This window comes from Poecilia reticulata, chromosome 6, assembly GCF_904066995.2.
Source record: "Poecilia reticulata chromosome 6, P_reticulata-male-v2, whole genome shotgun sequence".
NCBI classification, from domain to species: domain Eukaryota; kingdom Metazoa; phylum Chordata; class Actinopteri; order Cyprinodontiformes; family Poeciliidae; genus Poecilia; species Poecilia reticulata.
The window spans coordinates 22,602,166-22,628,841 of NC_088835.1; the positions used below are offsets into that span (position 1 = coordinate 22,602,166).

The 26,676-nt window shown below is 37.8% G+C and overlaps 1 protein-coding gene across 4 annotated transcripts in view; it reads right to left on the reverse strand.

Moving 5' to 3' along the window:
- Positions 1-1,017: 1,017 nt before the first annotated feature.
- Positions 1,018-26,676, reverse strand: part of sema4ba (sema domain, immunoglobulin domain (Ig), transmembrane domain (TM) and short cytoplasmic domain, (semaphorin) 4Ba) — a 58,151-nt gene continuing 32,492 nt past the window's right edge. For all 4 annotated transcript variants that reach the window (XM_008412341.3, XM_008412340.3, XM_017305508.2 and 1 more), the window contains 14 exons: positions 25,010-25,389; positions 14,024-14,184; positions 13,759-13,821; positions 13,184-13,282; positions 12,526-12,637; positions 11,854-11,970; positions 11,467-11,624; positions 7,762-7,943; positions 7,304-7,454; positions 6,874-7,084; positions 6,356-6,471; positions 5,837-5,994; positions 5,649-5,734; positions 1,018-5,542 (listed from right to left, as the gene is read on the reverse strand). In XM_008412341.3, coding sequence (XP_008410563.1) covers positions 4,770-5,542; positions 5,649-5,734; positions 5,837-5,994; positions 6,356-6,471; positions 6,874-7,084; positions 7,304-7,454; positions 7,762-7,943; positions 11,467-11,624; positions 11,854-11,970; positions 12,526-12,637; positions 13,184-13,282; positions 13,759-13,821; positions 14,024-14,184; positions 25,010-25,127 — 2,505 coding nt within the window. In that variant the 5' untranslated portion in view covers positions 25,128-25,389 and the 3' untranslated portion in view covers positions 1,018-4,769. The remainder of the gene's footprint in view (positions 5,543-5,648; positions 5,735-5,836; positions 5,995-6,355; positions 6,472-6,873; positions 7,085-7,303; positions 7,455-7,761; positions 7,944-11,466; positions 11,625-11,853; positions 11,971-12,525; positions 12,638-13,183; positions 13,283-13,758; positions 13,822-14,023; positions 14,185-25,009; positions 25,390-26,676) is intronic.

Below are 26,676 nucleotides of genomic sequence, written 5' to 3' on the forward strand. Positions count from 1 at the left end.
CAACATTTAAGGTTTAACATGTAAAGGATACAATTTATTTAAATCATTTTAACCATTAGTGGAATCTGGTTACTCTTTTTGGAATTATTAGAGATAGAAAAGTTGCCTCTTGAGTAACAATGCAAAGTGGGTTTCCTGTTTAACTAAGGTTTGAAACTTTAATTTCATATAAATTGTTCACATTTAGTTTAAATTTAAATAACAATGATTATAATTCATTTTAGAACAACTGCTAAAACAGTTGCTTTCTGATTGCCAGCACAAAGTTGAGTTTAAGTCAATAAGTCACTCAGATATATTCTAAAACCAATATTTTCTAATATATAGCTAAAATTTAAATGACAGCATGTATTTTCACATAGAAAGTGCCAATGGTGTTCCCATTAATTAGACATGGTACAGGCTACTGATTTAAAAACTGGGTGGTTTAAAACAGGGAGAGATTCTCCCATTCTCTTGTTGGTACTTGAGGAATGTTTTTGAAAAATATATATGCAACAAAGAATTGGAGCTCTGTATCTTTTGGACCCTGTTTGATTTTTCTTTTTGATGTGTATTTATTTGCTGCCTTGACTATTTTTATGTCCGAAAGTTTTGTCTCAGCCCTCAAGCCTTATGTGTATTGATTTACCCTATAAAGTAATGGAAATAACAAAAAAATCTAATAGAATGGCTCACGTTAGCTTCCTCTTCAAGATCAAATGGACATGTGTTAAGATGCATTTAAATCGCAATAATTGTATTTTATTAATGATAAATCTGTGGAAATTATTTTATTTTTGGCTATAAACCTTTATATAATTGTGACTCTTATGAAATATAAATTCAATTTGCAAAACCCAGTTTCCATTGTAAAATATGGTTTCACTTAATTTAATACTCTGTGCACCAAAATAAGAAACTTTAAACAAATTCAAGGTTAGTCGTGATGAATAAATTAGATTCAAATCTTGAACAACTCCATTTTGCCTTTTCATAACTCACAGTAATTGTGAAGCAACGGAAAAAAAACAAAACAACTTTTTTCATCTTTATTTGAAAAATTAAAATAAAGTGCTTTTTATATACAATACAAAAACAAAACAAAACAAAACAAAAACAGTAGTGATACAAAAATACAATTCACAATACCTGTACATTGGCAGCTGAATTTACAAAATAACTTTACAAAACCTGTTTACTGGCTGTACAATGCATGTTGACAGGAGTCTGAGCAACGTGTGCTATCTAATAGAAGGCCTGACTACAGTGGTTCATTAGGAGAGAGAGCAGACGACAATACTTTTACAGTGGCATTATTAGTTTCAGCTTGTATTCAATGTACCTGCACATCTTTTTGAGTAAAATATCGCCACAATGCATTTGACTATAGCACATTTATTGTTGTTCATGGCAGTCACTTCACCAAAAGCTGCCATTTGTTTACGCTATTAACAGTCAAAGCATGAGTCTTTTGCACTGCATGAGTGACTGCAGCTAGGCAGTCTCAGGAAAAAACAAACAAACACTTTTATAGGAAATGTAACACTTTAATTTTTTTATTTTTTGACGATGTTTTTAGTAGTTGTGATTTAGGAAAAAAATTCAGTCCTTGGCTGAGACTGAGTCCACCCTATCAGTGAACAACACTAATAAAACACCTAACGTGACCTATGTTCAATGACAGAGACAATTTGCCACTAGTACATGATAGTACGAATCTTTTTACCGTTTTCAATTGTTTCCACATATGGCCATTTCTCTGACACCTTGCAGTGTCTCATGTAACTCTAAAGCTCTAATACCTGGTTAGTTTATCGTCTCAAGAGGCACATCACCTGATTTTTGTTTCAGAAGGCATTTTAATCCCATTTGCCGAGGCAAATTTATACTCAGAGCCACAACCTGCAACATAATAAGGCTTTTTAACATCATGTGCAAATCCCACAGTAATATGCCTGTTCTTTATGATGCTCTAAGCTCTTTACTTTGTCAGAGCCAAACTAAAACACAACTTATGAAGGATGAAATATCCATGAATTGAGCAGTTATTGTAGTTTATCATTCGTTATTTCTGCATAAATATGATTACTCAGTGCACTGATTCATGTATTTGTCTCTGGATGGGAATGGATCTTATTGCTCTTATGGTCGCTCAGAACTATTTAAGCAGGCAGAGGTTGTTGTTTTTTTTATACTTTTTCATCTTTAAGACTCATTGGCTAACAATTTAACGCTGAGGCTGTACAGATGTGGGACGTTTAAGTCAGAATATTTCTATTTTCACCCCTACTTTCCTGTGATAACAGTGATATATATTTGAAACGCTGAAGAAGGGGTTATAAAACATGTTTCTGTGCAACCAAAACATTTTGCCACATCGTGATGATAAATATTTATACAGTTTCATCATGCTGCAATAAATCAGCCGCCACAGATTTACATAACAGTCCTGGACCCTCATAATCTGTCCCGTTTTGCCAGCCTGTCAAGGTTTTCACTGCCTTCTGCTCTGGAGCGCTCCACAAATGGCTAGAATATGCTGCATATTTGAAGATTGTATAAAGAGTAGCTTTGCTTTTTTTTTTTTTTTGTGGCACTGATTCTAAAGTAATTCACAGCAACAAAACCTTGCGCTTACCCAGTCTCGAGGTGAGGTTGTCCTATGTCAATCACCCTCACTTCACATTATTCGCTTTGCATAGACTGCCGATCTTGTGACTAATACCGTGATGATAAACAGAATGAGATTTATCTCTGTGTCACGTGAAGAAACAGAAAACTTAGAAAAGTCAGAATTCATCATAAGAATATTTACATGCTTAAGAGCATATCTGTCTTTATCTATGTATATACGTATTCTTCTTCTCTTGTAGCAGTCGAGTTTGTGGGAATTATGTGAAATTTTTATGCTTTTAATGTTTTCTAAAGTGCCTTGCAAAAGTATTCATAATCTTTGAACTTTTTCATATCTTGTCACATTACAACCATAACCTTCAATGTATTTTGTTGGACTGTGAAAGACCAACAAAAGGTACCACTTGATGATTCCTTCCACTGAATCATAAAGTGGAAGGAAAAAAAGTTATCTATTTTTTTGTCAAATTCAAATATACTTTTCTATTAAACCTCTTTCGATCTGATACTCCTAAAGTAAAGTTGAGTGCAACCAACTATTTTCCAGAAATACCTGATTAGTAATTTGAGTGCCCCTGTGTGTAATTTTATCTTAGTGTGAAAACACATATTTCATGAATGGTTCGGGGGACATTAGAGATCAAACAGCATCATGAAGACCAAGGAACACAGAAAACAGGTCAGGGATGAAATTCTAAAAAAGCTTAGGAAAGATTGTAAAACAAAAATCACAACCTTTGGATATCTTACAGACCAAAGGTCATCTGAAAATGGAAATAGTATGTCACAACAGTAAATTCACCAAGACATAATTGTCCACAAACTGAGAAACTGGGCAAGAAGATCATTAATAAAAAAAGTAGATGAGAGGCTCAAGATAATTTTGGATCAGCTACAGAAAAGCAGAACTCCGGCAGGAGACTCTGTTAAGAGGACAGATTTTATTTGCCCACTCTACAAATCCGACCTTTATGGAAAAGTAACAAGAAGGAAGTAATTGTTGAAACCAAACTAAAATAAGTTCTGTTTGCAGTTTACCACAGCCCAAAGCTGAACGATGGAAAAGTAACACTCATCATCTTGAAAATATCTGCGCTACAGTGAAAAATAAATGTGTCAGAATCATGACACAATCATAGATGCTTTTCTTCAAAAGGAACAGGGAATCTGGTCAGACTTTATGAGACGAATCGAGGTAAAGAGGAATCGTGAAAGAAAACCTGAAACGTGGAACGTCGGACTGATGATCACATCCTAGCAGAACCATAAACCCATAAGCCCAGAGGTAGAAAGGAATGACTTTGATCAAAGCCTATTCATGTATTATAATGTCCTCGTGAAAATCTACACCTTAATCCAATTGGGATTAAATACTTGAAAAATTCTACTCAAAGATCTCAGTGGATGGATGTATGAACCAGATAGAGAAATACCACGTTCGTTATTTTGTAAAAAAATATATAATAAAAAATAAATAAATAAAACCATCTACTTCACAATGATACACTACATTGTATTGATGTATCGAGCAAAAATCCTAATAACATACATATTTTGTGGTTGTAACACCACAAAATATAGAAAAATTCAAAGGACTTGAAAACTTTTAAAAGGCACTTTGTCATTATATATGCACTTTTTATATTTTATATTTTCCACAACTGAAAAACCATATCTTTCAATTGTCTCACTTGCAACACACACTAACTAGTGTGAGGCTTCAGTGAAGCACAGACACCTACAGACGGCAGAATGACAGTAAAACATTAGAAACCGTGTCAAACTCAGTGACATAAACCTGGAGAAACATTTTGCATTTCCAAGCATTACCAGTGTATTTTATGGACGGAGAAAGTTGAAATGCCCTGAAACACAATCTCTTACCGGTGGTTTTGATGCCACCTCTGTGCTTGTTATATTCACGTGAGCCATGTGTGAGAGCATCAGAAGGCAAACTGGAAGTTGCTCCGAATGCACCTTGTGAAGGAGAAAAATAAAGTGAAATGCACATTGAACCACAGGGACAGAACAAAAGTAGACAAAGTGCAAAATATCTGTAATGAATGTTTCACTGTCGGAGTGCTGTACTCTTCCTCCTATAAATTTTAGTCTTTACCAACAAGCGCACTCTTTTCAGCTCTTTGCAGTCAGTCTCACACTATAGAGTCTTTAATCTCAGAGCCTAGTCTGACTCGAGGCCGTGGGCATGAGGGAGAAATCTCTACATGACTCTCTTTTAAGTTCAGAGGCCTCTTTTCTGACTCTGAGAAGCTCTTGGTGTTGTCGGGCGAGGAGCACTCATGAGGCGGAGTGCTGCAAAGGTAGTTGTCATTAAGGGTCTGGTACCCTTTGTGATCTGACGCCGACGTTGTGACAGTGCTGCCGTTTAGCGGTAAGTTCTCAGCAGGTTTGCCCACTATTCGGGGCTTCTTCTGCTGCATATTGGGGCACTCCCCCTCCTTCAGCATGGATTTCATGTGGTCACGGTTCCTGTAGATCACGAACAGAGAGAAGACCACCACGGAAAATCCCAGGAGAGCGCAGACAACAATCAGCTCGTTCCAGTAGGTCTTGGTGTTTATCTGCGGAGAGAGGGTTTCCCCTGGGAGAAAAATGACTTCCTCTCGGGAAAGCTGTGGCGCACGGGAGCGGCCCGTCAAGGTGGTGCTCTCCTGCCTGGCTTCGCCCCTCACGCAGTAGTTTGCCAGCAGCTCCATGAAGCCTTCCTCCACTGACCAGCACTCGTAGGTTTCCTGCCTGCCGGCCTGAGCGACCACCACCAGTCCCCCCTCTGGGCTGGGGTAGTGGAAGTGACCTGTGCCTTCGCTGAATTGCCACTTTCTCTCAGCCAAATTGGAGCGCAGCTTGCATGGCAGTACTTTGAAAGTGTTGGCCGGGATTATGATTGCCTGGCATGAAGATGCTCCTGTGTGAAGGCAAAGCAGAAAAAAAGATGTAGCAAGCTGTGCTATCTGAATAATAATTGACTTGACACAATAAGTTGACAGCTTTTAGAGGAGCAGTTCACCTACGTGTTGGAGGATGATTAGCAACCCGTGGGCTTGGCTTCCTGCAAATGACTGATGTATTTGCTTCATCTACATCCTGCTGCTGAACACTGAAACACATGCATCAAATCATTAGGGCTTGCATTTGCATCATCTAATATTTGCGTTTCACACTGGGTTTTAGCCAGAATATTGTGCAGGGCGGCTCGTACTTGCTTGCAGGAGCACGTCTGATGTCTATGCACTGCCCCTTGTTCCAGACACAGTATGGATCCCTGGAAAGGATGCACTCCCCACAGCTCTGATAATTAGTGCAGTTAGCTAGTGGAACCTCCACAAGCTCAGAGAGAGATGAAACATAAAGCCGACCCTGGAGAAGACAGGACAAGTCAGGAAGGCATTAGACAAATGTCTGTGTGACGTTTTTTTATTGACTTCCATGTCCACTCCTGGTGTAATCATTCTGTAGGAGTTTTTTTTCTTTTTTTAACCATTTTAAATAGTATTCATTTACCCTGATTTAGAAACGGAAGTTTATGTATGCTGACATTCAGGAAGTGTAACACATCCACGTCTAGTAACCTGTTTGCAGATCCCACTAAGAAAATTTTACTTAAAGCTCTTTACCACTGGGGACATTTTTGAAAAACGTTTTAAGACTGTTTAAGTTGCATAATGAGAAAGCTTTAGAGATAGATTCAACATGTTTCTTTCCAAGCAGCTCTCCTTACCTTCTCAGTGTCCAGCTCAATTTGGTGCACCGGTTTAGAGTCACGGAAGATCACCATCTCTTCAATAATGTGCATCTTGTTTTTGATGTTAATGGCCTTATGGAGTCTTCCATCATCTAGAAAACACATAGGTTAGCTTAAAATGAGACAAGACTCATGTTACAGGGAACATCTTACAATTTAGAACCAGAAAACAGACCCGCTGCATGAATCATAAATAAATAACAACCATTCTCTCCATTGTTTCTCAAGTCATAGAGACAATTAAAAATCATCTTCTTTTACAACAAGCACTTTTGAAGTCATAGTACTCTAAATTGGAAACACTGCCACAATATAGGGGTGATGATTTTGCATATTTAATATAAAGAGTAAAAATGATGGACTGAAAACAATCTGAAAAACCTGAAAAGAAAATGTTCAAATTGTAACACATGCCATTAGAGACAAAACATATTTTTGTCTTTAAAAGGTGTGCTTGAAAGCACTGCCTTCAATATTGGTGTAAAGTGCCTTACCTGTGCCAATGAAAAGAACATTGTAGACCTTTTTAGCTGTCTGGACTCCATGGACTACAATCTGTGTGTAGCGTACATTGCGCTTCAGCAGGAGAGGTTGGCTGCGAATCACGTTGTCCATCAGGAAGTGGTCTTTGACAAAATTCAGAACCTTGTCTGGCATGTGCAGCGAGGAAGAGATTCCCAGGCCTTTGGTAGCATTTGTAATACACTATGGAGGCAACAAAACAAGTGATCTTATTTACATATTTTGTCACACTTCACAAAAAACACAAACAGTGGTTTGGCAGAATCTTTATCAAAGAGCAGTCTGGCCATAAATCATGTGCAGACCACAGCACATATGTCTTGCAACTGACATGACTCTGTTGTGTGTTGATGCTAATATGTGTTCAGGTTCTCCAGCAGAGGGCAGCAAATATGTACTCACAGCTCCAGGTCGAGGCTCCGGGACAGGATGGTTGTACGTGTACCACTGCTGGGTCTCTCTGTTGACCTCACGGTAGCGCCCATTGAAAGCCTTTTCCACTTGGTCCATGGTGAACGAACAGACTGCAGAGCTTCCTGACGCACCTTTATACCTTAGTGACAAAAAAAGTTTCGTAAAAATCTAAAAATATTATAAATTGCCCTTAAGATTCCACAAAAAGTGTAGGTTTCTAGCAGGAATATTCCCAGAAGTACTACATACAGTTCTCTCTCATACAGCATCAAAATCTGAGTCCATGTAGTGTTATCTCTAATTTGAACTCATACTATTACTATACTCCCTACGTATTACACCTGTCAGATTTAGATGTCTTGTTTCTGTTTTGAAATGTGTTTTACATACTGCAAATATCTTTTGCTAAATTTTGTTGGTATGGTGTCTTAAACATGTATCCTCACCACTGAGATGTGAAGACTCCATAAAACAGAGTGCTCTTCCAGTCCCCAGTACTCGGCGTGAGAACAAACATGTCTTGGATGATGTTGAAGGGAAAACCATCATCAGGCAGCGAGCACAGGAGCTGGGCCTTTAAGAAAGTGGTCCACTTCTTCTGCAACACCCTCTCGCCTCCTATGTCACCCTACAAGACAAATGCTGGAGGTTAAAAGTCTTTTTGACTCAAGGTCACTAAAGGGTGTAATGGCATAAATGAAAGTTTCTGAAGACCTGTATGGAACATGCAATATTGTCAACATGTCCCTTCATTTTCTTTTTATTTGCCCTCTTCTTTCTGAAAGCATAGACAGAGTGTGTTTGGTCCAAAGTTGGATCTGATTAACCAGAGAAGAAGGAAAAATATTAACCCCTTATGGGCTCAATCAGCTTTGCCTCCCACAGAGATTTACCCCAAGGCAGAACGCTTCTAGGTCATGAAAACAAACTACATCATCGTAACAGGCATAGATAAAACACACTTGGGCCTCTGAAGAGGGCAAGTGCTTCTAAGTGAAAAAGAGAAAGACACAATGCCCCCCAACAACCTCTCTTCCCTGACAAGGCCCCTCTGATTTGCTGCCCTTGGCATAATCCTTTATAGTGCCATGAGTGACACAGGATCTTGTTGACATGAGAGCTAATTTAGCAAATACATGCTGAGAGACAGGAGTGGAAGTTTGGTGTCTGATCTGATGAATTTAAGACTAAAATGCGAGTGCTCCCACATATCCAACACGATGAAAGGATGATGATCAGAAGACAGAAAAAAAAACAACAACACCTGAATGTTCTAAATGACCTAAAACCTTGGTTAGGTGCGCCCTCCTAGGAGACTACTGGAGCCCTGCTGGGGATGAAATGATCCATAACAAATACTGAAGCAATGACTGTGGTTATAGCAGTAACCCAGGCAGATAATAGGGAACATGCATCCCCATGTTTTATAATTTAAAGCTACCGTGATCTTAAACTGACTGCTAAATAATTGAAGCAAATGCATTCCATTCATTAATCCTCTTGTAAAAGCATCCCTTGTTCGAAAGGCAGCTCATGGACAGGCCAGCCGGCAAAGGCAGCTTTCTGGGAAACCGAGCAAATCACGCAAATGAGAACACACTTTGTTTTGTTTGTTCCCGGCAAAACATTGTTTATACAGGTTAGCCCCGATGATGCAGAGCTAAAGCAGCAAACACCTGAACATGCATAATGACAGAGAAAGCAGCCTCTGCAGAGATTTGAACTGGCTTTAGGGAGATAACAGAAACAAAGCATAGATTTTAGTATTTTATTTGAACCATTTGTAGCCGATTATACCAGCTTTTGTTTTTCTTTTGGCTTACATTCTACACTTAAGTATTCTTGTTCAAGTTAGTGGAAATTCCCTTATGGGTAATCCGTACCAGGAAACTTTAAGATGAGTTCCTCATTTTACAATTTCTGAGAAAACTACATGAGTGAGTGATTACTTGATTCTGGTAAATGGAGCCTTTAAACTAAATGTTTGGAAAACTTAAGTAAATAGTTGAATAATGACAGTTTAAACCTTCTGGGCGATGCCTGGTAGAGATTAATGCCCAGGAGTTGAACTTTGTCTAAAGTCAGTTCAGTCTGTAAGCTTGAATTAGTCATGTAAAATCCCCCAAAGAAATACAAACATTTATAGACGTTTAGTATGTTTCAGTGTATCTTAACATACTTAGGTGAATACTCCTAATTTGACTTATTTTAAAATCTGTAAAAAAAAATCCTTCCTAAGAATTACTTTTATCTTTCTGTGTCCATCAAATATCTGAATAGTTTATTTATTAATTCATTTATTTATTAATGATAACAACATGAGATGGAGGACTGATTAAAAAAATAAATAAAACAAATGTTCTGACTCAAATTCTACAGAGTTTAACAATTGGGGAAAGTGTTAAAGTTTGCTGAATAAGAATTTAACAATACGTTTTCTAGGTTGGTTAAATGCTTTTTTTTAAATAATTTTTTTTACTGCTTGTTCAAAGTTCTAAAGAAAAGCCTTCAAAGGCCTTCATCACTGCCAAACAGTTTGGGCAGAGGGAACGAGAAAAGAACACAATGTCTGCTGCTGCTTCTTTGGCTTGCAGGATGTTAGGCAGTGATATGAACAGGGGAAAAAAAACAACAACACAAACAACTTTAAAGATGCCTTTTTTAACACTTTTAAAGAAAAGCAAAAATCTGACAAATATCAAAACGATACACCACAAAAAAATATCTGTCTAGTCTAACAAACTCATCAGGCCTTGCTCTGACTCAACCGGAGTTTCCCACTGGTTCTTCTCCATCGGTTGTGTTTGAGTCTCTCCACACAGTTTCCGAACAGAAACCCAGCCAGTCAGATGAGGACTTTGTCAGACATGCAGCCAATGTTGGTGAACAATTAGGAAATATCCATCCATACATTTTCTTTACACCCTTGTCCCTTAATGGTGTTCGGAGGGCTGCTGGTGCCTATCATCAGCTAACGTTCCGGGCGAGAGGCGGGGTTCACCCTGGACAGGTCGCCAGTCTGTCACAGGGTAACACAGAGACAGACAGGACACACAACCATGCACACACACACTCACACGTAGGGACAATTTGGAGAGGCCAATTAACCTGACAGTCATATTTTTGGACTGTGGGAGGAAACCGGAGTACCCGGAGAAAACCCACGCATGCACAGGGAGAACATGCGAACTCCATGCAGAAAAACCGGGGCCGGGAATCAAACCCAGAACATTCTGGCTGCAAGGCAACAGCTCTACCAACTGCGCCACTGTGCAGCCAATTAGGAAATATATTTTAGATAAATAATGTTTCCTTGCATGTTCTTTAAACTTAGGGAAGACCAAAGATTGTAAATAAACATTCATGTAGACGATTCACTTTCTCCTGGCTGGAGTTGCTTCTTTTTTCAAGTTCAAATGCTATAATTATTCCACTGAATGAAAGGATAGTCCAAATAAGGTTTAACAAATTAACCATTTAATTCATGGATAATGCATATAAAAAATACATTGACACATCTTAATTGACAGTCATGTTGATGCATTGAAGAAGGTATAGGAGGGTGTAGTATCAGAGGTTACATCTAAATCTAAAAAGTCTGTGAATAACATTTTCATGGTATTTGTAGAAATATTTCTGGGTGAAAGGTCGCCATACATTTGTCTGAGCTGCAATGACAATATTAGTATTTCAGTAGCATGTAAATACTTGCCGTCTTTAACAAATATTTTGTAAGGTCAACATTCCGCAACTGATAAACTCAAATACTACAACTGAAGCAGCTGTGTCTGTTTATTGAATCCAGATCTGAAGACAAACATTTGTTCCTTAGGAATTTAAAGATGAGATTTCGAAAAAAAAAAAAAAAAAGAATCAAACAAAGCGGACAGATGGAAGGGACATGTATTCCCTATATCACCACCCAGTAGAAGTTGAAGCCACACAAGATGTTTTAAGCTGAAAAGCAGCTTTACGAAGATGATACATGTACATTTAGAGGAGGGAGACTGAGAACAAATACATGAAACAGACAAACAAACCCTCGCCTCCATCGGGTTCGATATAATCCTAAAGCGACTGCAGGGCTAGATGTTGCTTGAGGATATAAAAGCATTCTCAGATGGAAATATCTGCCCTGTAGCATCACTCACCTTACACACGCGAGCGATGCGTGACACGACAGTGTTGTCAAAGAAATCAAACTCCTTCCCTGCTTCACTGAAGAAGAAGTAAATCTTATCGTCATCGCCCACAAGGTTGCCCTTGGGCAGGCTCTCCTGTATGTAAGCTGAGCCAACAAAGGCTGGGTCTGAAAGGAAAGTAACAATACCGTCACACTGGGATCTGGTAACATACATCCCCACTGCTGAGTGAAATCCACATCCAGCAGGGACAGAAGATGGTTCCCCATTGTAGACGGATCACGCAGCATTTCCGGCACTCTGTTTTAAAGCTGAGTATTTATCCATTGTACAATAGAAATGTTATCACTTGGAAGATATGATGAAAAGCAGTGCTACACAGCTATATCAACGTACCTTGAAGCCAGTTGAGAGAGTTTTCGGTTTTCAGAGCAGTTCCCTGGCTCAAGCTTTTGTAGATTATGGGTTCATTTCCTTGGAAATTACTGACTGTGCCGGCATACAGCTCCCCATCTGCAATGCAGACAAGAATGATCACAATGTTTCTCCAAAAGAAAAAAAAATGTTTCTGCGTCACATAGTAATGAAATCCAGAGAATATCTTACAGTTTTTATCGCTGACATCACCGAATATGCATCTTGAAACTTTTAACAAAGCTTGGTGGTTATCAACCCCTTACTCCTAAATTTCTAAGTTGTGAAACACATTTTTCCAAACTAGCATCCCTTTAAGGATATGTTTGTGTCATTCTGTCTTCAAAAACACACCTGGAGCAACGCTTTAATTAATTCATGCATATTTGAGAAATCCTTGAATTTCCAGTGGCAGCCATTTGGAGGCTATATATATATATATATATATATATATATATATATACACTGCTCAAAAAAAATAAAGGGAACACTTAAACAACACAATATAACTCCAAGTAAATCAAACTTCTGTGAAATCAAACTGTCCACTTAGGAAGCAACACTGATTGACCCGACGAGGGTCCCCGTTGTTTTTTTTGAGCAGTGTATATAACACAACCAGTGTGTGCTCTTCTTCAATTTGTATAAACCTACCAGCCATGATGGCAGTGGATTTGTACTCTGGGTTGAATGGGCAGCGGCTGCGTCCGTCCTCTGTAACAATCTCACCATCATCACTTTTGACAAACGAGAAGTCTGCAGTCCTCTGAGGGGCAAGCACACATACGCACACCACATGTGATAAGGGAATTTGAAAGGCGAAGCTCTAAGTTGACAGTAACCTCTCTGTCAGATTTTGCTTTAAAAGGTGGTCAGTCTTTGGCCAAAGTTGAAGTGCAGGTCAGTAATGTTTGTTTGTTCTGGCTCGTTCTAAAAGGCACTAAAAGATCTGAAGAAAATGTATAAAAACCAGATCGATTCTTATGTAAACTGATTACATGCATTATATATTTTCATCTTATCCCCGCGGACATGCAAGCTAATAAAATAATGCACGTATATTGTTTCTGACTGGTCTGCACGTCTCACTCAGACAGACTGCTGAGCGAGTAGAGAGGCAGGAAATGGGATGCATCAGATTTGAGATGATGTTCCACTAAAATCAAATAAATGAATCCCATACAAAGTCCTGTATCTGACTAATCACCTTTTGCAAGGGAAAACAAGCATTACTGTTGTCTTTAAATCTTAAAGAAATGCAGAAACAAGGCTACTGCACAGATAGGATATCTTTGAAAGGGTGGAAACTTACAATGTAGGCACACATTGGGCTGAAGGCGTACGTCCCGCATATGTACAGATGAGTGCTGTTCATTTTCAGTAAAATCTTTATGTAGTTGAAGCAGTCCCTCTGTTTTAAAAAGACAAAGAAGGGTTTTTTAATACATTTTCCAGCTGCTATACAACAAGTAAAAAGCAACAATGTATATTATATTAAATTATATTATATTATATTATATAGTGTAGAGATTAGAGAAAAAGTTTAAAATAAAGATCAAATGTTCCATCTTTGCAGAGTAATTTGAACTCCCCCCATTTACACAAGCTCCATTTTCCTTTGCTAGCATGCTCCAGTGTCAAAGGTTCAGATCTAAAGTAAAGAAGTTTAACAAAAGTGAAACAAAACAGTGTGTTTGAAAAGGAAGGGAAAAATCCCATTGTTATGAGAAGGAAAGTTCCAAGATGACAGGAAATGTCCGGGTTTCTGTCCTGGCCTGGGCTTGGTTCCCAAATGTCATTCAGCAGCAGTGAGAGCTGAAGTTCAGTAAATAATGTTTGAGCCATGTGAGTTCAGCTATGTGCACTTCAAACCAGCAGTTGACTCGCCTGAAGATCTTTGCCTTTGAAACTGCACTCGTCTCTCTTCCTCTCTGGAGTTTTCCACGTGAGCTGCAGGAAAAAAAAAAAAATGCTGTGTTATTTAAACTATATCTTTAACACTGTGAAGCATAACATTCCGCTTGCACTCTTGTGATCACTTAATCCCTATTGCCAAATTTCCACCTTACATGAGGGATTCAAGGAGCTACATTCATATTTATACGCTTAACATCACAGTGCAGTTTAAAGGTTGCAGCACGCAGGCTCTTACATTTCTTTGTAGCTTCGCTGCACTGATATCAGAGAGGTTGAGAGCAAACAGAATCTCCCGGGCGCCAATATACAGCATGTTGTCTTCACTGCTGAGCAGGAGGGAGGTGAAGTTGAAAACCCCATTGGCTGAAAAGCTTCTGATTGTCCTTTCCTTTGCATCTGGTCAGAAACAGAAAGGTGGTCATTGTAAGTAATATTAATTGGATTTTCTTCAGTCATCACATGTAAATGCATTAAGTGAATCATCACTATGAACAAATCAACAGGCTACATATATGATTTGACATCTGGTATAGCAGTAAGAGCTACCCTTTAAAATAGCAGGAAAGCATAAAACAATTACAGCTTAAACATTCAAAAATAGGTTTTGGGAACAATCATTCAAAAATAAAAATAAAATACATGATTGGTTCAGGACATAATTTTACTCCAATTGTAGAAGAAACATCTCCTTTTGGGAATTTTGATTCTGAAAGTAGTATGAAATTCAATTAATTACTAAATATTTAGTTCTGAGAATAATATCAATCATTACTTTCGTATAAAAGGAGAATTATTTACAACTGTGAGTATACAAAAAAATAGCAACGTCTTCTGGTGGCGGTTAATGTCCTTATGTACTGATGGCAAAGCATCTGCATTATAACTTATACACTTATGCAGTGATGAATATTTGAATTCAAACCCAGAGCAAAAATACAAAAAGCAATAAACGTTACCACTATAACATTAGCCCGTAAAGCAGTTAGTTACCAAGGAGACCGATGGTGGATAAATACGGTGGAGTAACATTGCTGACCATGGAGTAAATTTGAATAGAATAGAATCACCCTGGGGTGAAATTATCATATAAAATATTATATAATTAATTCCTGGCATTTGTTTAACCACAACAATAGTTTTTTGGGAAACCCCCCCCACAAATTATTAGTAACAGATTCACATCAAGTCAGGAAATAAATGTCATTATGTGTATCATTTTTTTTTTTCATGCAGGACATAAAGACTCATGCATCTGTTACAGTTAAACCGTGTTATTGCCTAAGTGGTCATGATTCAATAAAGAGACAAAGGTTGAATCATCAACTCCCTAAATCACTGCTGCTGATGATTTACTAGCCCACGTGTTTCTTGGATTTACGGGCCATCAGCACAGGCCCAGCTTGAACGAGTTGCATTAATTGCATGCCAACGTAAACAGAGCGTGGGAGCTGATGGAAACTTGAAGGGACTGAACCTCTGCCCCTAAAAATATGACAACTGAAGGAAAAATAACAGATCAAAGAGCTTTAAAAAAAAACTTAAGAAGATCCTTGTGGATTGTTAACTTCTAATGGGATTTTGCTTGAAAAGAAGAGTCTGATTCAACTTTCAGCTACTGCTTTAAGGAACTGAGCATTTAATGAGGTGAAAAGTAGGGACTTAACGTCATGTTTCACTCCTAAGATGAGCCTAAAACTATTTGTCTTATAAAGGGATACTGATTTCATTCAAAACATAACTTAATGGAATAACCAAATACAAAATAAAAGACAGTGATGCATTAAGTGCAGAATCCAATTCAGTGGTGTTTTATCTATGTCGGCATCAGAGTAGACTGAACCCCAGATGCTGCTGGCAACAATTTAAGGTACTTCTTTTGTACGTTTAACCAACTCACTCCAGGAAGAGTCTTTAAGTTCTACTCATAAGAAGCTCAACCACCCTGCAGTATGTGTGTCCTAATTTAACCGCGTCTTGGTTCTACAGCAGGTTGAGAGACTTCCTCTCCCCCGGGAAAACAACATGTTAATAGGAGTCCATCGCCACGGCAACACTGAGCCATATTGTAGTTAAATCTGTCTGTGAATCCACAAGAGGCAATGCTTCACGTACATGTACCCACAGGGGGCTTTTCAGTAGCACTACAGGATAAATGAACGGCTGCTCCGTTGTATTCTGCAACTCGTTTTGTTTTCTTTATCACAAACATGAGCATGAAATGATTCTTTTTTTTTTTTTTTTTTTTACTCTAAATAACTTCAGAGTTGTTTTCTGCAATGAGATCAATTCTGGCAAACTGGTACACCACAGCTGTGAAAGAAAACCAAATTAGGCAATTGCATATTTACATATTGGGTTGTTTTGTAAATAAAAAATACATATATACTTTCATGACTTTATTAAAGTAAATAATCTTTTGTAGTGACGTTTTACAAATTTTGTATTATTTTAATAAAAGGTTGTGGGAGAACTGAAAAAAGAAAGCAATGATTAAGTTTAACCATCTAATTTTAAGTTGTAGGTTAAATTGAAGCTGGGCTATCAATGGAGATAATAAAAAAAACAACACAAATTTGGTAAGTTATTTTAAAACTGCTTAAATACAGGCCAAAAAAAAAAAAGTCAGATGACATGCAAGTATGCTAATGAGCTTGTAGAAGAAATGCAGATTTAAAATTTTTTATTTTTTTTAGTTACACTTATTTATTTATTCTTGTGTTTTTTAATGCCACTAATGTCATAGCACGTTACACTCCAGATCCTACCTTTTTTTGTACAAAAAGTGGACTTAAAGAAAATTATCTTTAACGCTTGCTTAAAGATTGTTATTTTCAAAAGCTACTTTTAATCTGACAAATAAGCCGGCAGTGCTGCAAAACTCTTACATTAAATTCTGTAATGTCTTTTAGTTTAGGTCTGTAACTGCAAGATTAGTTAAACATTTACAAGAGACATAAGGCAGTGGTGGCTTTTATAAATCTAATGACAAAAAGTGGTTCAGATCTTTCTGAATCAAAAAGACTTTATCTTGCAAATTCTGTCACTCTGTCTCAAACTCAAGATGGAATAAAAACTTTTGCGAAATCTCTCTTAATTTTGTTAACAGGACCAACAGTGAAGAACAGAAACATGGTTTTTGAAGTAACTCATTAGTCAACCCATGAGCAGACCGGTTTCCCTTCTAATGAGCAAAGTTAACAAGTGGATTGAACTTCTTAAAAGGAATCTAAGGCTAAATGTTTGACCGTCTGAGCTCCTTTTCCTGGTGGCATATCTGCACAACACAATCTGACGTGCTCAGCAGACGAAGAGAAACATTAGAGTCAAATGGAAGCACTTATGAATATAAGGACAGCTTGTATCTGTGATAGAGAACCAAACAAAGCAGATGCAAACATCAGGCTATTACTGTTGAGGTACACCAGTATTACTGCAATCTGTCTAAATTACCAACCTTGTTTGTTCTTTTAAGAGCCAAATGTAGTTTTCAGTTCAGAGATTTGTTTTTATGTGAACCAAAAAAACATTTTATACTAAATCATTGTCAAAATGTATGCTAAGTAAGTAAGGCAATAAAAACTATATCAAAATTGTACAATCTTTTTAGCACAAATGTATTCCCGTAGCGTGCAAACTCCTCAACAAAATTCCTTGTTTTTCTACAAGATATGGCAGTCTTTTTAGATCTTACTGGCAAGTAAAAGAAAATGAGGGAATTGTGTTCCGTAGGAGAGATACTGAGAGTTTATCTACAAAAATAACTTGGAAAAACAACAACAACTACCTGCACTTTAGGAACAGTGACTTTGTTGACTTGTACTTTCTCCAGATCAAGCTTGCTGATTATTCTTGGACAGTTTCTGCTCAAAACAAGTTTCCAGCAGTAAGTTTGTCAAATAAAAGTAAATCAGTTACAAAGAAATTTGAATATTATTCAAATTTATACTTACTGAAAGATGATCATATAGATTATAAATTTATAGCCAAGTTCTAATGTGTGTTTTATTCAAACCTACCAATTTAGATTTTTTGTTCTTTAACTTAAAGCATTCTATATTACAATTCCTTATGTTTATTGAGTACTTATTTTAAAAACAGCTAACGTCACGTACTGAATATACAGTCACTATCTTTAGCTGTTTTTCTTAACAACAACTGAACACCGAAGAGATTTGTGACTAGTGCAACCTAGCGCTGCTTGCGTTTGATACATTAACTGAACAGAAATAAATATTGAATTATTATTTTTCTGATTGACTAATCAGCAGTTTACTGATCGACAAGAAAAAAATCACCCTATTCGCATCTCTGTCTAATTTCTGTGGTTTATACAGCTCTTTTTGTATGTTTTTCATAGTATCTTTTTAGTGTAAATGCTAAATGACATTTAGTAAAGCCTAAAAACAAAGGATCTTTGTTTTCTAATAATTGTGCTCTGCTGATATGAACAATAAGCAGAAAGTGATCAGACAGATGACATCTATCCAGTGGCAACTGAATAAATTATACCAAAACATTGGTTGGCAGAGCTGGAGGCTTTACATCTCATCATGTCGCTGATAGTAGACCTCTGATGATGGACTTTGTGAGAGCAGCGTTTTGTGGTTATAGCAATTCATCTGTGACCTTTTCCCACTAAGCCATGCACTGCACTCTCTGCAGCTGCAAGCAATAAAGCATCATAGCCATTATTATGTCATTAAAAGTAATTTCTACAAATGACTGTTAAATTTCCTGAAAACTGTCTTGGATGGGCTTAAAAATCTTTTTTCAGAACAGATTATTATAAAGTTTAAGGGAGTCCCATTCGATTCTATTGGGTCAGCTGTGATTTGCTTTGTGTATGAATTGTATTATACAAAGAACTTGCTGTAATTCTAATAATCACTGTCTTGTGTGCCATTAACTGTGGCAAACATAATTGTGAACTACAAGACAATAGGTCTATTTGTAATGGGAAAAAATGGTTTTATAGATTAAGTTCATAAAACTCAGGCTACATTGAAGCAGAAGTGAACATTTGCAGGATTTATTGAATGTGGAACAACTTTGAGAGGAAGTGTATTCTGTCCTTTACTGACAGTGAGCTAAGGGCTTTCTTTTGTAGAGTCAGAAATGTATCTGACTAAATGGCAGTGGCGCAAAAAGTGGGAATGCAACGCATGCAATGCATAGGGGCGCAGCACCAGAGAGGGCGCCAAAACCCCGTCTGGAGGGGGCGGCGTGCCAATGATGTTTTCCCATACACTTCAGCGCACCTTACGCTCCTTCACCTCGCGCACATAACGATGTAAATGTAGCGAGTTTTACCTTTCACGTGGGGCGACGATACGTGACGATAAGCTGGATGAGCTGCAGATACCTCATTTATTTTACACAGAAACCAATTCAGGTGACCGTAACAAATTCAACTTACTGAAAATAACCTACTGATTTATGTATAGACATAATGTATGTTAAAATGTATGTCTGATTTTAGAACACCTTTGTTTCTTACTTTTTGGTTTTTAGCCTCATTGAGTGTAGATTTAGATTACTGATCCCTAACTATCCATTTTTGGGGTCAGAAAACAGGTACTTGTTTATTTTCTGTCATATGCAAAGATATCTTTTAGTACTTCACAATCTGAGCTACATGGAACAGTAGAATACATGTGGTCCAAGAATGGAGCCTTGACTAACTCCATGTGATCTTTGTTGGCTCAGAAAGAAAGTGCCAACGTCCAATTTGTATCAAGCAACACATTTAAGGCGGATCATCTTTAAGGGACATCAGACAGCCCATTTCCAGTCTTCTGAGCATTAAGATGACCTACATTGCAATGTCTCAGGGAGCTCCAGGTAATGCTAGCAAATAATGGTTTTAGAACAGCAGGACTTATTAAAGAGGCAAACTCACAAACCCAAAGTGGATAAACAAATCTGTTTGTATTCATTACAGAAATACCCACAGAGATAGCTACATGACTATGGAAACTGACAGATTACATTAAGAGTAGGTTTTGCATTGTGCAGAAAATGTGAGAGCAAAGGGACGATTTCCTACATATTAGGCATAAAGAACAAAACTCTGTGTAGTTTTATTCTTTTCACTGCTGCTTTCACAGGATGGGGAGTCATTTAAGCAGCGACCACAGAGGCAGAAACCTTTAACAAGGGGTCAACCAATAGCAGTGTCAAATTGTCTTGTAAGACACAAAACAGCCACAGTGGAGCACTAACTGGATTATCCCAAGTATTTTAAAGCTTGCTTGTAAAAGCTCGTCCTGAATGGATAATTGTGTGGGAGAGTGAACCAGTAAAGCTAAAGGACAGGGCCTGGAGCATCTGGAGTGCATTATGAAAAGGCCAAGAGGCTGAGAAGTTCCTCTTGCCAAGTAGTGAGCCTGCTGTTTATGTTGGTAAACTGTGGGGCTGAATTTTGTTAGTAAGATATCGTCCCTACGGCACCGTCTGTGGGGACAATATCTTTGCTAATTTCTAATAATGTCATGGTGTGAGAACTACAAATATCTGCAAGTGTGATGGACAATGAGGGGAAGGCAGGATAAAGACATGTTTTACATATTCACATGGCGTGAATTAACAATATAAGCTTTAGTGGTGCGATTTACAACACCACAGTGTGATATTGCAGGAATCCTGCTAATCTGTAAACATAAACAGCGCTTTGCTCTAATAAATTATTAAAAAGGAACGCACCTCAGGAGAGGCGTTTTCTCATGAGGCAGTCCTTGTTCATTCAGGGAACAACAAATGCTGAATTAACCGTAATAATGTTAAGCAGGTGCTGGTTCATCAGGAACTCACCATGACCCCTTCCTCTGGTTCTGGAGCATTAGGAACAGAGGGGCTGTACAGGAGGTCCTGACCTTTTTCTAAGTGCAGCACAGCACTAAGACCTTACTATTTGTTCTGAGCAATTACACTCGCTAAGCACAAAAAGCACCTTGTATGCAAAGCAGCTTTGCAGAGGTCAATAGGTACAGGATTATATGCACAATATGGACATTGTGGTGTTATGAAGAAACACAAGTGTACCAGCAAAACAAAAACTTACTATATGCATTCAAAACATGTTATTTACGATAATTATTAGAGCTTAAAACGTGACCTTCATGGCACTTCCACATCAGAAATGAAAGAAACCCATATTAGAATGTATAGCCACTGACCCCATGTGTATGACAGCAACCTAATGTATTTAAGCATCTAGATACAATGAAAATGACTTTTAACTTCAAACTGAGCATCAGAATGAGAAAGAAATGAGATTTAAATAACTATGAGTGTGGCATGGTTGTTAGTGCCAAATGAGCTGAGCTGAGCATTTCAGGAACTGCTGATCTACTGGGGTTTTCACAAACTATTCTTCTGGTTTGCAAAGAATGGTCTAAAATAGAAAATATACAGTGACAAGTCTTTTGTTTTTGACCCTTTATGGCCAAGAGTGTTCATCTTCTGATTGTTACTTCCAGTAGGACAATGTTACAAAGTTTATATCACCTCAGATTGGTTTTTTGACAGTGAGTTGACTGTATTCCATCTACCTCCACAATCACAATATTTCAATCCAATCAAGGGCCTTTGGGTTGTTGTGGATTGGGGAATTTGCATTATGGATGATAAACTGACAGATTTTAAGCAAATCTAGGATTATATCAAGTTAGTTCAGACCAAAATCTCTGAGGAATGTATCCAACATTTTTTTGAATCTATGCCACAAAGAACAGATTTTTGCTATTACGTTATGACAGAGTTAAAACTTAATTATTGGGAAGGTGTATCTAATAAAGTGGGGATTGAGTGACTACTACGAAGTCCTTTTGTACAAATTTTAGCTTGAGGAGCTAGCTAGAAATGGTTTATTCATGGAATCATCAAATAGAAAAAAAAACATTTTTCACAATGTGCAGACTGGCTACATAGAAAATATTGATACAATTCAGACAGATACAGATGTTTTGAAATAAAAATGATAGAAATAAGACACAACCAAACTTATATAATTTTGTATTAATACAAGAATCCAAACTAATTTTATACACTTTTAGATAAAAAAAAGATATAATTTTCTAACCCAGATAGTCTTTAGGAAAAAATGCTTGATGTTAGGTAATAATAACAAATTTTGTTGTTGCAGTTATCACGTGTTTGCAGCACTACATTTCCTATTTGTAATTTTGCTGTGACAAAGTATATTGAAAAAGGTTAAGAACTTCTCCATAGAAAAAAATGATTACATTGGTGCATCTGTACTGCAGAGTAAATAACACTTCTCACTTTACACTCAAACTGAAAAAAAAAAATCCCACGTAAACATACTTTTCAGACAACAACAGCATTATAAGGCTGTAATATCACTTGACACTGCTGTCATTTGATGTTACTGCAGACTGGCTAATTTAACTAATTTGAACATGGTAGCATTTAAATAGTGAAAACTTTCTCGCTCATAGCATGGCTGCAGGCATGACCCTAGCCCAAAATAAAGAACCATGGTCACTTCGATGGTCACAGAGGGATCAACGGGGAATAAATAGAGGAGGGGAAGGGCTTATAGGTGTGCCTTTAAAAAGTACTCCAACACAGAAAGCCCTTCAGCATGGTCTACATTAAAGTCTGGAACAAAAGCAGAGAGAAAGGCAGTTGCAGGCTTTACTCCATGAACCCATGATCCATGCTGATAGGCGCATAATGAGAACCAGACAAGTGTTCACACCATAACACATACAAATCCCCATTCATTATTCATGGCAGATTACCCTCTTCATTAAGGCAGAGGCGGGAACCAGGGGGATCCAGAGGGACCCAGAGGAAAGTGGAGGGGACATTAGTAAATGAGAATGCTACCGATGAAGATCAGCCAGCCGGTTCTCTGGCTTGCCCAAGCTGTAACTGTTTAGGCATGCAAGCTGTCAAGCTAACAGGCGTCCAGATAGGACAGCGAGCACCGGAAGCCGTGACGAGGCCCGACAGTTTTTGCTGTATAAAGTTCATGTCCCTGAGGCTTGTGGTTCTGCATTCTGCTTTGATACTGTATATACAATGTGACAAAGACTTTCTGCGGGGAGACTGGAAAATGTCAGCGTAGCAGAACTGACGTTACCAAAGCAAGGCAGCGTTTATCAAAGCTCTGCTGACCTTCATTCGCATACTGAAACTCAGAATTTTCCTTATTTCGTGATCTACAGACCTTCTAAGTGCAACAAGGTGTGTTTTTGAATAAATCATTTACATTCAGAGCTACCATCCGTATAGAAACATAATTAATTTTCATTGTTAAAAGTGACTTATGTTCCTGCACAGGCTGGTTATGGGCCTTATTGCAAACCTACAAGACAGAGAACAAAACAACCAACTTTGACTGGCATCGGTCTCAAAGACTGTATGCATCAGTTTATATACTGAGAACTTGAGGCATGTGAATCATGCATGTTTTATGGTGTTGTTTAACTCTGGCTGCACGCCCTAAAAGCAAATCTTTGCAGCAGAACAGAGGAAAGCATAAAGCATCTTTTCACAAAATGATTGATGATGTGTGTTGTTGTGAAACACTCAGCCTCTGTGTGCTCTGCAGAGGCAGGGGAGGTGAGAAAGATTATATGTTCAGGTAAAAAGTCCAACATGTAGACAAGGCGCAAGCTCAGACAGGCTCAACTTACTGAAAGCGCAGAGTAGTCCTGGGCTGAAAAGGGAATCAGAGGACTATATAAAAGCACTCAACGAGATCCTTCCACACAATCTTCTCTGACATACACTAATGAAGCCTGACCATGAGTCACTCACCACAGTTCAAACACCACAATTTTACACTAATTCCTTTAATCTGTCATTGTGTTTAATTTCCATGGAGATAATAAGGTGTAATCTTTGTTGAAATCCAACTTGTCATCTCCACTGCATCCCAACAATAATCTGATTCACGGTTCTGAATTCTTCTACATGGTCTAGCTGTATAACCATAAATCAAATAAAATAGCATGACGCTGAAACCCAGAGTTCTTTCATAGTTACCTTTGACTGACCTATTTATACTGAAAAATCAATTATATTCTCTAGTCCAATTTTCTTTTCTTTTCTTATCCTCCAGCAATGTAATTTTTACAAATACTTAAATGTAAAATACTCTGAATTGCCTTGTGTCTAGAACTATAAATAAACTTGCACAGACTTGCCTTTTGGTGAGTTCAGATATACAACGTGTTTCAAAGTTTCAAGTCAGTTTTGCAAGCGTAGGCATAAAAATATACATTTTTGATAAAAGCAGCAACACTCAAGGCCTGAGTGAATTTGTGGAGTGAGCTACAACAACAGCAGGTCTGTATGTAAATATGTCTGACCCACAGAAACTCAGCAGAACCAACTCTCACTTGCAGTAAAATGCTACCAAAATCAACAGGTCGGTAAAGTTTTTTTTTTTTTTCTCCATTCATTTTTTTATTTGACAATTGATTGACATTTGGCCAAATGTTGCAGTTCACATAAAAGGATCTGATACAACCACATCTGGAGCCTCAGGCATCTGCGGGTTGCATAAGGCGCTATTATGGTTCAAAATGCATTCCTTGCAAAAGCATCCATGCTTTATGAACTTTTTCACATTTTGTCATGTCACAACCACAATTTCCACTGTATTTCAACAGTATTTGCATGTGCTATCCCATCAGAAGGTATCATACACAGCTGCTAAATAAACTCAGGATTTATTTAGCAATCCTGAGTTTATAATCGATGTTATAATCGATAATAACATCGATTATTATGTTTTAATAATCGAGAAGGTGTGGTGCTCAATAGTACTCAGCCCTTTCTAGACATATATAAATGAAGTCCTCAGTAGTACTCCGTTTAGTCGGGAGAGGTAACCTGTGTTTCATTGAAGGGATGATGCAGGACAACCACAAACCTACCAATTAATAAAAGATGAGAAAATGAGATCTATAATAAATCTAGAGAAGTTGAAAGGTGGGAGAAACTGGTGATAGGAAATCTGTTGGCTGTGTACTCCCTATGTAGGAGACACGTATCGAGCGCGAACCGAGGGTTCGATTCCCGAATCTGGATTCTGTGCTGCGTGTCTTTCCCCTCTTTCTCTACCCATTTCCTGTCTGATCTATTCAACTAAATGTCACTAGTGTCAGTAAGAAGTAAAAAATAAATAAATAAAAAAACCTTATAGATGTAGTAAATGTCATAGTTATTTAAAGAAGGGACTTACTGTAGGGAAAGCTGAGGCGCGGAGTGACATCATTTTCTGTGACAGCCAGATGAAGGAAACCAAGAAGTAGGACAGTGTAGGCTGGGAGACACAGCCAAGCCATACTCATCGTCCACATGCCACTCCAGGTCCACCAGCCAACTTGTACTATTTGTCTCGTTTAGGTTTTGGGGGAATTCATGAAGCGTGCCTGTTTCTGTTTATCTCCTTTCGCGGCCTCTCTCTTCTCTTGCAGCTCCAGGCGCTTCAGATGGAAATCCGGTGAAATTGTTGGGAAGAGAGGAAACTCCTTGTTGTTTGATATTACAATTGTTGACCTTAAGAGCACAGCAGAAAACCTCTTCTATGCAAACACCGAACTCCAGGGTCTCAACAGATACCTTTGAAGAAGAAGAAAAAACATGACATCGTGTTAGTATGTTGGATGAGCTAATTTGCACATACTATCATTTTCTACAAAAACTAATTATTTAACAGCTGATCAGGCATTTATCAAGCCACTTTGCTTACTGTGAAGCAAAAACATCCTTATTCATAAGGATATCCTGCTTGAATATTTAGCATCTTTGTAGTTGTGCTGATTAGAGTAATGCATTGCTTTTGAGTGTTTTATGATAAATACCACAAGTTTTCCATGGTAAATTGCACTGAAATGCATTTTGAGGAAGTAGTACAGTAGGATTGATTTATTTTATTTTTTTCCGCTTTTGGTAATTTGTACCACAATAAAACCTTCAGAAACATGAATGCTTCATAGTATTGTGTGTTTGAAAGTGCAATGTGCAGGAAAATACATTGTTATAGTAAACAATATATTTGTTTACTTTAACAAATACATTTATCCAGTCCTCATTATTGACTGTATAAATGAGCAAATCCCACAGGTTTTTGCATTTGGAACTAGAACTCAGTTAGACTGATTTTGATGTCATTTCCAGATGCAAGTTACAACTTCAGAGGTAAATTGAACACAGCATCAGCAGCCACCGGCAATTGTTGTTGGCTTACTGTCGTCCGCAAGTTCTTATAACCTTCTTCAAAGCAATTTTCTACTGAGAGGTTTCTGATAAAGCAACAATTAATGTGCTTGAGCAACTTATCTTTTAAGCTGCTGTTGTTTAGTAGTTTCATATCACACTTAATCCATTTATATCCACCTTCCAAATCCAATACCAAAATTGCCTCTGAGTACTCTTGAAGGCAAGCTATCACCTGTGGTACTTGTGCTAAAGGTTCAGATTCATTGTGCTACGAACTGCTTTGTGTAAATTCTTCTGCTGGTAACTTTGCTGTATCACTGAATTATTCTCTCCACAGCAACGCCTTATGTTTAGGAAAGTAATTGCAGCAAGTGTAATTGACATGGCACAGTCACTCTGCATTGTTGAATCCAAAGCTCGCTTGCTCCATTTACCCTACGGCGTGACTGCAGTCAGAAGAGAATATGTTCCTGCATTCATCCCTTTGCAAACTTTACATGACAGTGCAGGAGCATCTTCTAGACACTTAGGGGAAAAGGAATGCAGTGGAATCTTAAACCCCCAAAACATAAACAAGTGGCTGCTTATGAGCAATTGAAAACACAAATGTTGGCAAATGTATAAGGGTCACATGAAAAGACAAAGTAATATAAATTCTAACTGAACAAAAAAAATATATACATTTAG